This window comes from Loxodonta africana, chromosome 6 (genome assembly GCF_030014295.1).
Source record: "Loxodonta africana isolate mLoxAfr1 chromosome 6, mLoxAfr1.hap2, whole genome shotgun sequence".
NCBI lineage: Eukaryota > Metazoa > Chordata > Mammalia > Proboscidea > Elephantidae > Loxodonta > Loxodonta africana.
This window is the reverse complement of record NC_087347.1, coordinates 1,453,482-1,463,906: the sequence shown is the minus strand read 5'-3', so window position 1 is coordinate 1,463,906 and position 10,425 is coordinate 1,453,482. Positions and strand designations below refer to the sequence as shown.

The 10,425-nt window shown below is 48.1% G+C and overlaps 1 protein-coding gene across 2 annotated transcripts in view; it reads right to left on the bottom strand.

Moving 5' to 3' along the window:
* Nucleotides 1-3,231: 3,231 nt before the first annotated feature.
* The window catches only part of THAP4 (THAP domain containing 4), a 57,483-nt gene continuing 50,289 nt past the window's right edge, over nt 3,232-10,425 (bottom strand). The window contains exons 6-7 of one of the 2 annotated variants that reach the window (XR_010322193.1): nt 5,137-7,802; nt 3,232-4,759 (exon numbers count right to left, since the gene is read on the bottom strand). Coding sequence is in view for 1 of the 2 variants with exons in the window: in XM_003421163.4 (XP_003421211.2) it covers nt 7,683-7,802 (120 nt within the window). In the remaining variant the exon portion in view is untranslated. Of the gene's footprint in view, nt 7,803-10,425 lie in introns of both variants that reach the window. The other variant, XM_003421163.4, reaches the window with a different exon arrangement.

Genomic DNA, 10,425 nt, shown 5'->3' with positions numbered 1-10,425 from the left:
GACTCGGTCTCCGCGGGCAACAGATCCTGCACGTTCAGATGACGGGCACACTGGCCTGGTCAGAGCCCAAGTTGCTGGATCTCTGACCCCTAACCAGAGTGTAAGGCTCATGCCTTGGCTGCTTGACTGAGGTGTGAAGGGGACATAACCTTGACCCTGGGCAGGCCCTTGTGTGGCTGGACAGGCATGGCTCCAGGCTGGCACATCTGACCGATGAATGCAGAACCCTGCAGACGAAGACAGTGCGCTTGGTCCCATAAAGTCTCACGTCAGTGAGGGCGGCTCCCTCTGCTTTCCTTGTGGCCCACCCACATACAGCCTCCCAGGACCTGCCCAGCGGCCCCTTTGGGCTCGGATGCCTAGGAAGCTCAGCTCCTCCGGGTGCACTCAAACCCTGACAGTGCTCCCCAGCTGGACACGTATGTGACATCCTTCCTGGGGCACCCCAGCCAGCCCCCTCAGCCCCTGGTACTCGCTGCAGGTGCTCGGGAGAGGTCTGCAGGCTGAACACAACACAAGCCGGTGTGATGCTGCTGCTTCCTTTGTAATTTCTCAGCCAAGAAAGATTTCAAGAGGGACGCCCCCCTCATGTGGTCCCTGGGGTGAGGTGAGGCCTGGCCTGGCAGCCATCCCTGAGAGCCGACCCCTGGGTCCTCCTCACCAGGCTGCCTGCTGGGGGGCCCATGTGTGGGACAGACAAGGGGTCTGCAGAAAGCCAGCCCCAAATCAAGGCCCTCAGGTCCCACTGGAAGGCTCCCCACGGCAGCGTTTTCCCTTCAGACAGTGCTACAGCGTTACGTAGTCTCCACCTGTGAACTAGTGAGAGGTGGGGGATTTGCCTGAAAATAACCCCGGGGCAGGGAGCGGGTACGAGAGGGTGCGATGGAAGAGATTCTGGAACTGGTTCTCTTAACTGGTTAGATTGTTCTTTCACATACATGTTTTTTATTATGGTAAAAATATAACAAAACACACCAATTCAACCATGTCTACATGTACAATTCAGTGACATTACGTTCTTCTAGTTGGCAGACATTCCCTGTCCCTTTCCAAGTGGTTTCATCACCATTAATATAAACTTACTGCCCCCTAAGCAAAAAGTCCCCTTTGACCCCTCCCTCTCACCCCTGGTAACCACTAATCATCTTTGGTTTCTGTATCTTTGCTTATTTCATGAGACCATACACTATTTGTCCTTTTGTAACTAATTTCACTCAGTATAATACTTCCAAGGTTCATGTCGTAGCATGTATCGGGGCTGCATTTCCCTTTATGGCTGAGTATCCCGCTGGTGGCGCAGTGGTCAAGAGCTCAGCTGCTAACTGAAAGACCGGCAGTTGGAACCCACCAGCTGCTCCTTGGGAATCCTGTGGGGCAGCCCCGCTCTGTCCTGTGGGTCAGAATCGACTCCACAGCAGTGGGCTTTAGTGAGTACATGTATACCACATTATGTTTATCCATTCTCATATTTCATTAGATTTAAAAGCACAGTCAGAATTGACTCGGTGACAGTGGGTTTTGGTTTTATCAACTCTCTTCCCAGCAGTAAACAGAGCACAGGTAGTCCATGGTGTGATGTGACAGTAAAGATATACAGAGTATCATTGTTGGGTCCAAAAAGTCAAACCCATTGCCGTCGAGTCGATTCTGACTCACAGTGACCCTACGAGACAGAACGGACCTGCTGCAGCGTTTCCAAGGCTGTTATCTTTATGGAGGTAGGCTGCCTCGGCTTCTCCCGCAGAGCAGTAGGTGGGTTCCAACTGCCAGCCTTTCGATTAGCAGCTGAGTGTTTTAACCACTGTGCCACCAGGGCTCTGCTGGGTATTCCTAATCAAAAACCTTTATCAGGTGAGGTTCTGGATGGTTATGTATTTGATATCTTAGGTCATTTTAGTCAAACTAACAATTATGAGATTGGCTGGTTGCTCCCAGCTATGCTAGAGAAAGTGAGGAAAGAGGATGAGCCCAAGGCTTTAAAGTCCCAGCTCAGGTAACACATAAAGGACCTGAAAGTTGCTATATGTGCCCCCAAAAGAAAATCTTACTTCCTGTAGCCACAGAACTGAGATTGCTGAAAACCAAACCCAGGGTCTCGTCCTGGGGGCGGCTGAATTGCAATGCCCATTGGATTCCCAGCCTCTCAAGTGGCTTAAAGTGAGGGCACTGACTGGGAAGGAATGAGATACTGGAAGTTGGGATGGGGACATGCGGGCAGATACTGGCGAAGCTGGGGACACTGAACCCTAATTGTGCTGTCTTCTTTGCCAGCCTTCCTACCGCTGGCTGAGAAAGTGAATCCTGCTTTGTCTGAGGAAACCGTAATGACCTCCCCTGAGGCAGGTGCCTTGCAAGATACTCATTGCCCCACTGTCCCTCTGCTTCCAGACCTGTAACCAGTCTCAAGTCCCAGCAGGTCCCAAAAGGTGAGGTATTAAGTGTGACCCACGATGAGGTACACCACACTCTGAAAGAACTGCACGAATTTTCTGATGTACGCAGACAGAAATGCAGGGAATATGTGGGAATGAATATCAAGGGTGTGGGATCATGGTGGAAGGAACAAGTTGGGTCAGTCAGAAATTACTGATATGGGTGTACTAAGCAGAGTCTCTTCATTCAGTATTTCAGCTTGAGGGGCTAGAAAAGGATCTAACAGTTTGTTTGGCTGGTTGGTTGGTGGAAACATGAACCCAAAGGTGGCCTACACCAAATCAGGTGTAAATGCCTTGGTGTACTACCAAGGAAGGTATCCAGAGGTTTAGAGAAATTGGAGTGTTAGGGTAGGTTTCTCATGCCTGACCCACCCACCACCCAGGGAGTGCCCAGGGGACACATCTTTTACCACAACTGTGAGGAGTAAATCTGTGTGGGGAACAAATCATTCTTTTCCCTAAGGTGGAAAATGCTAGCCACAGGACTTACAGTGGGGGCGACTGAATCCCAGGGTGGGAGGAGCCAAGTGGCAGCCGAAATTCCCAAAGACAAGGTGGGCACAGTTACCATAATGGACAGCAGAGTCAAAGCGGGAATCAGAATATAGGCATACCTCGGAGGTATTGTGGGTTTGGTTCCAGACCACTGCAATAAAGTGAGTCACACAAATCTTTCGGTTTTCCAGTGCATATAAAAGTTACGTTTACACTATGCTGTAGTCTTTCAAGTGTACTAATAGCATTATGTCTAAAGAAACAATGTACATACCGTAATTAAAAAATATTGCCAAAAAATGCTAACCATTATCGAACCATCAACGAGTCATATCTTTTTGCTGGTGGAAGATCTTGCCTCCATGTGGGCTGCTGAAGGTTGGGGTGGCAATTTCTTAGAATAAGACAACAGCGAAGTTTGCTGCATCGACTGACTCTTTTCACGAAAGATTTCTCTGTAGCCTGAGGTGCCGTGTGACAGCGTTTTACCCACAGCAGAACTTCTTTCACAATCGGGGTCCGTCCTCTCAAACCCCGCCACTGCTTTATCAGCTAAGCTTACGTGATATTCTAAATCCTTTGCTGTCACTTCAGCAGTGTTCACAGCATCTTCGTCAGGAGTAGATTCCATCCCAGGAAACCAGTTTCTTTGCTCATCCCCAGAGACAACTCCTCTTCTGTTCAAGTTTCATTGTGAGATTGCAGCAATTCAGTCACGTCTTCAGGCTCCACTTCTAATTCTGGTTCTCTTGCTGTTTCCACCACACCTGCAGTTACTTCCTCCACTTAAGTCTTGAACTCTGCAAAGTCATCCATGATGGTTGGAATTAACTTCCAAACTCCTTTTAATGTTGATATTTTGACCTCCTCTCATGGGTCATGAGTATTCTTAATGGCATCTAGAATGCTGAATCCTTTCCAGAAGGTTTTCAATTTACTTTGCCCAGCTCCATCAGAGGAATCACTATCCATGGCAGCTATAGCCTTACGAAATGTATTTCTTAAATAATAAGACTTGATCCATGGGCTGCAGAATGGATGCTGTGTTACCAAGCATGGAAACAACATCAATCTCCTTGTACATCTTCATCAGAGCACTTGGGTGACTAAGTGCATTGTCAATGAGCAGTCATTTTGAAAGGAATCTTTTTTTCTGAGCAGTAGGTCTCAACAGTAGGCTTAAAATATTCAGTAAACCATGTTGTAAACAGATGTGCTCTCATGCAGGCTTTGTTGTTCCGTTTATAGAGCACAGGCATTAGATTTAGCATAATTCTCAAGGGCCCTAGGGTTTTCAGAATGGTAAATGAGCGTTGGCTTCCACTTAAAGTCACCAGTTGCATTAGCCCCTAACGAGAGAGTCCTTCTGTCCTTTGAAGCCAGGCATTGACTGCTCTTCTCTAGTTATAAAGTCCTAGGTGGCATCTTCTTCCAATGTAAGTGCCAGTGTGATGGATCGCTTTTGTGTGGCCTTCCTCGCCATGGTCTTGTGGCTCCTGCCCAAGTAATGGGGTAGGACTGTGCAAATAGGGTTATTGTGACCCACCAACCGGATTGATCAGTTTCGCCACCCTGCTGCGCTTGACATGAGCCATCCCAGAGACAGGAAAGAAAGGATCCCACCATCGCAAAGGAACAACAGCCAGGAGTGGAGAGTGTGTCCTCTGGACACTGGATTCCTGTGCTGAGAAGCTCTTGGGCCCAGGAGACAGCACTGTAACACCCAAGACAGCGAGACATGGTGGCAGAGAAACGGTGGCAGGAGAGACTGACAGGAGACAGCACAGTGGGCTTCCTGGTCCACGGAGCGAGAAAGCTGAGTGCCTATTCTGTGGTTGTGATGATAAAATCATGTCGAGTGCTTTACACAATCAAAAATAACTTCAACAAAAAGACCATCTCTGAATTAAACAGAAACAAATGAACCTGTTTATCAAATTGTGCCATAACCACCCAACAAAAACAATTATTCTAATGGTAATACAGTATAGTATCCCCGTAGCTGTCAAGTTGATTCTGACTCATAGCGACCCTGTAAGGCAGAGTAGGACTACCCCAGGGTGTTTCCAAGGAGTGGCTGGTGGAATTTGAACTGCTGACCTTTTGGTTAACAGCCAAACTCTTAACCGCTGCACTACCAGGGCTCCATAGAACAGTATGGTACATCTTTTAACGGGTGAGTACGGCTAAGTGCTCGGCTACTTACCAAAAGGTTAGTGGTTTGAATCCACCCAGCAGCTCTGTGGGAGAAAAGATCTGCTTCTGTAAAGATCACAGCCAGGAACACCCTATGGAGCAGCTCTACCCTGTCACACAGGGCTGCTGGGAGTCGGAACAGACTCGGTGTCACAACAACAGCGACATAAAAAGAACAGCAGAAAACAAACTGCGTTCGGTAGTCCTACTGTGAGCAGCAGCAGCAGCATCTCGAAACGGTTCCTATAGGATAAAGCAAATAACGTGAATGGTATAAAGAACCCACATTTTTAGCTTAAAAGAAGATGACATCAAAGAATCTGAGTAAAAAATTCTGTAATCTTAAAATCTGAATTGGAAACATCAATGTGAACTCATTTTTTTCTTTAAAGCTGTGCATTTCCCACAGGGTCAAAGCTTCTGCGGGTTCCTCTCGCATAGTTCAGTGAAAACAAATAAATACGTAAGTAAGTAAATGACTCACAGACGGGTTTCCTAGCTGTTTGTGGAAAACCCTGGAAGCAGGACCAGCCTGCCTGAGATCAGCACCCTGTGCCCATCCGTGGTCTCTAATGCCCACCCCTGCAGAATGCCAGCCTCTGGAGAGGTGGGGCCCCAGGTCCCGGGGAGGCAGCTTTTGGGAAGGGCGTGGGACTGTCATGGCAACAGGAGCCAGGCTGCTTCAGGGGCTCGTGGGCCTGCAGGGCTCTTCCTGGCCAAACGCTGGACAATGTGAGCACCCACCCACCCCCCAGAGAAAAAGACTGCACTTGATTAAAATCACTGACTATACCAAGTCCTGAGCTCATATGATGGCGGAGTGGGGGCAGGGAGACAGGTGGGAGACATCATGACCACTAGACACCCCTGAGGCTGCTGGGTGCTTACCCTAAACATTGATCACGGACAGAAGAACAGGCACCCGTGCTGCCTTCCGGGTGAAAGTCTTTCCGGGTCACCACATGGAGCTGAGTGGGTGAAGGGAAGTTCTGTAGAGGGCTCTGACCATGGACGCAGGCCTAAGGCTTTGGGCGGTGGCCACCCATGGATGGCCACACTGGGTGCGAGGGACCAGGTGGTCCCCAGCAGTGACTCCCGAGTCTCCTGATTGTGGCACTGCCACAATGAGCCTCCAGTGTGCCTCACGCCAGCCCACGGGACACAGGGGACAGAGGGACCAGTGAGACAGGGAAACGGCTCCAGGGCAAGGGGTGCTGGCTAAGCCCATGTTGGGGAGAACCCAGGACAGTCTAGACTGAGGGTGCGGGGCCTGGCCTTAAACAAGCCCACGATACACCTCTCAGACCACCAGGGGCGGCGGTCAGAACAAGGACTGTATCAGGCAACACTCTAGACTTCTCGTTGTCATTAGGATGGCACACTTGACTCTAGGCTTCATACGCTCTGGCCCTGCTCTGGGTGCGGCCCCTCAGACTCCCTTCTAGCCAGCAGTGGGTAGGAGCCTGGGATGCTGGCTGGGGGGTGGGGTAGGGAGGGAAACTTGGTGCCTTCAGGTTCTCTCAAATCACTCATTCCTGCAGCGCCAGGCTCCTTTGGGGCAACTCCAGCCCTCGCTGCCCCTTGGTCTCCAAGTGCTGGCCATGCCCCCCACTACATCAGAAGGCTGAGTAGCAGCCCTGGGCCATCCTCTGAGCCCTCAGGTCCCGGCACCACCACGTGGCGAGGCCTGTCCCTGGCCCGGAGCAGGGTGGCTACCGAAGCATTCATTGTGGGGGCCAGAGCACCACCCCCTTTTGACACTTCCCGCTTATACCTGTGGGCCAGGTCTCGTGTACTGCGTGTTAAAAAGAAAAGTGTATCGTTTTGATTTTAGATGACCACCAAAGTATTTAAGGGTAAATGCCATTATGTCTGGAACTTGCTTAAAAACTCTTTAGCGTGCGCGCTCACACGCTCGCGCGCGCGCACACACACACACAGATGAATTCAGCAATTGAAGCTGGGTTGCCGGGGATTACTGTGTTTGGAAACTTCATGGTAAACAAAACAAGTAATATTATATTACAGAATAATAAAATAAACTTCATATAATGATACTAAATTAACAACCAGTCTCTCGTGTTGGGAATAAGCGCCCTTTGGCCTCAGTGGATGGGTCCCTGGCCTCCTTTATCTCTTTGTAAAAGTAACAAAAATATACTGCAATTCATTTTCCCATCTTTACCTTCAATTATTGTTGACTATTGAAAATTTATAAGTATCTTAGCTCTTGTCAAAACTGCAGGAAAAAAAGAAGGAAAGAGCCATCCCTTCTTCATTCTTAGGGTAAAGACTCTGGAAAACCATTATCAGCAGATGAAAAACATACAGTCTACACAGCGATAATATGCAAAATCCTCAGCCACAAAAATAAAGGCCTTTTATTTGGTTTTTCTACTCCATTACGGGGACATCTGAACGACACTCTCCTGCCCGCCGCACCCGCGGGCCAGGCCGCTCTGCTCCAGGGATGCGGCCAAGCCACACCGTCGACGTACAAGCAGCTGGACGTCCCTGGAGGCCCCGCCCTTGAGGACAAGGACGAGGCTCGCTGGTTCACGGTGTCACCTTCCTGTAGGTGATGTGAAGATGCTGAGTCATCGGCTGAGTAGTGGTTGCCATGGAGACTGTCTGTTCAAGTTTGCCTTCAGAATTCAGCCTGAATTTTCGGGTAATCTAAGCAGGAGAACAGACAGACACACAAACACCTTAGCTTCATCTTCGGAAGGTTTGACAAATGCTCTGGCACCTGCCATGGCCAAGCACTCTGGCAGATGTCACCACGTGTTACCTGACTTGTCACAGGCCTGTGAGCCACAAGCGTCCTTGTCACAGGTGGCAGACGCCCAGCCCAGAGCTGCCAACAGGCTTGGCCAGACCGAGGTTTCAGGCCACGGCTCTCCACTGTCCCTCAGGTGCCCCCCGACGACCAACAGGTGAACGCAGGAGCTGTCCACACAGGGAGCATTTAGACCCAATCTGTTTTTATAAATCACACACCTGATCAGACAAAAGCTGAACTTTCAAATGTTTTCCTTATTTGTCACTTTCCACTTTTACACCACATTCTTGAACCAGGGCTTTGAACTGGTTCAACCCCCTGGTGAGAATTCGCATCTCCAACCTAGATATACTGAATCAGAATCTACGTTTTAACCTACGTGTGTATACGTCAGAATCACCTGGGGACCTTACTAAAATGCAGATTCTGTTCCAGTAATATCTGGGGTGAAAAGGCAAATTCTCAGCAGGGGGTTGAACGAGAACGAACCGGTCTGAAGTCCTGTCTTGAACTGATGTCAAATGTGTCCTTGGAAAAATCAGTAACACACCTTCGGAACCACTAATACATCAGAATAAATAACAGCAGCCATTTCCAACAAGAACACATGTCTGTTGCAATCTCCAAATTAGGCAATACTAAATGCCTGGAGTTTCCAGCACTTTGTAAGAGAAAATCCGCCAGTGTTTGCTGGTAAAAAGTGTGAAACCATGACAAGTGTTGAGAGAAAACTCACAGACCATCTTCACCTTTCTGGAACTGAGGAGCATGGTGGGGCTTCCAGAAGTACATGGAATATTAGTTCTGCTTCTGGCCATGCTCAACTACTTTGTACTTTGTAACTGACCAACTGTCTTGTGCTGAAAAAAACAGAAAAGCCAGACTACTGAAAGGCATCAGAGAACCGCCAACGCAGCTAGGACCAGGGTCCCCTGGAGAAGGGGTGCAGAGGGGGGCCAGTTTGAGCCGTTACTCACTTGGGCCCAGTGTGGATTGCAAGCAGTGCCTGGAGGTTGAGGGGACAAGGGTGAAGGCCAAGATGAAACAGGAAGTGGTGGCCAAGGGACTGAGGAGCTAAGCAAAGGAAGTCAAAATCTGGGTTCAGGATCTGTCTAGGAGAGACGCTGGAGAACATGCCAGGCTCAGTCGAGATCCCAGGAGTACAGGTTAACCAGAAACAGACCAGCCTTCTAGAGACGTTCAGCTTCGAAGCAGCTCAATACCAGGCTAACACGATCTGCCCTTCCTGATCGACAACCAGAGGCATAAGGACTGTTCTTTGGTCAAAGTTCATGTCAACCAAAGCCACAGATTATGACTATAATTTTTCACACATGATGTCTAGAATTCAAGAAGAAAAGGAAAAAACATATCTTGAGCAAACCAGGGAATAACAGCAAATGACGGATTTTCAAAAGAAAAAGCAGGTAATGGAAACACACACACCCAGGAGGCCAAAAGTGAAGTTATTAGGGTTGATGAACCGGAAAACAGTCAGTAGAAAATATCCAGACTGAAGCTTGGAGAGAAGAAACTACAAAATACGATCAAAGCATGAGAGATGCTGGAAACGGTAAAAAAGTTCAATGTATGCGTAACTGGAGTCCAAGAAGAAGAGAGAAGGTACAGCCACTTTGGAAATCGATTTGGCGCCTCCTTAAAAAGCTAGAAGTAGAACTACCATATGATCCAGCAATCCCACTGCTTGGAATACATCCTAGAGAACTAAGAGCCTTTATACAAATAGATGTATGTACACCCATGTTTATTGCAGCACTGTTTACAGTAGCAAAAAGATGGAAGCAACCAAGGTGCCCATCAACAGATGAATGAATAAATTATGGTATGTTCACACGATGGAACACTACTCATTGATAAAGAACAGTGATGAATCTGTGAAACATTTCATAACAGGGAGGAATCTGGAAGGCATTATGATGAGTGAAAGTAGTCAGTTTCAAAAGAACAAACATTGTATGAGACCACTATAATAAGAACTCAAAAAATAGTTTAAACAGAGAAGAAAATATTCTTTGATGGTTATAAGAGTGGAGAGAGAGGGGTATTCACTAATTAGACAGTAGACAAGAACTATTTTGGGTGAAGGGACAGACAACACACAGTACGGGAGAGGTCAGCACAACTGGACTGAACCAAAAGCAAAGAAGTTTCCTGAACAAACTGAACACTTTGAAGGCCAGCGTAGCAGGGGCAGGGGTTTGGGGACCATGGTTTCATGGGATATCTAGGTCAACTGACATAATAAAATCTGCTAAGAAAACACTCTGCATGGAGGAGTTGGAGGATAAGGCAATTGACACCAATATAGTTGAAGAAAAATCAGATAAAAGAATTTCAAAAAATGAAGAAACCCTAAGAATCATGTGGCACTCTATCAAGAAGAATAACTTGCGTGTGATTGGAGTTCCAGAACAGGGAGGGATAACAGAAAATACAGAGAGAATGGTTGAAGATCTGTTGGCAGAAAACTTCCCTGGCATCGTGAAAGATGTAAGG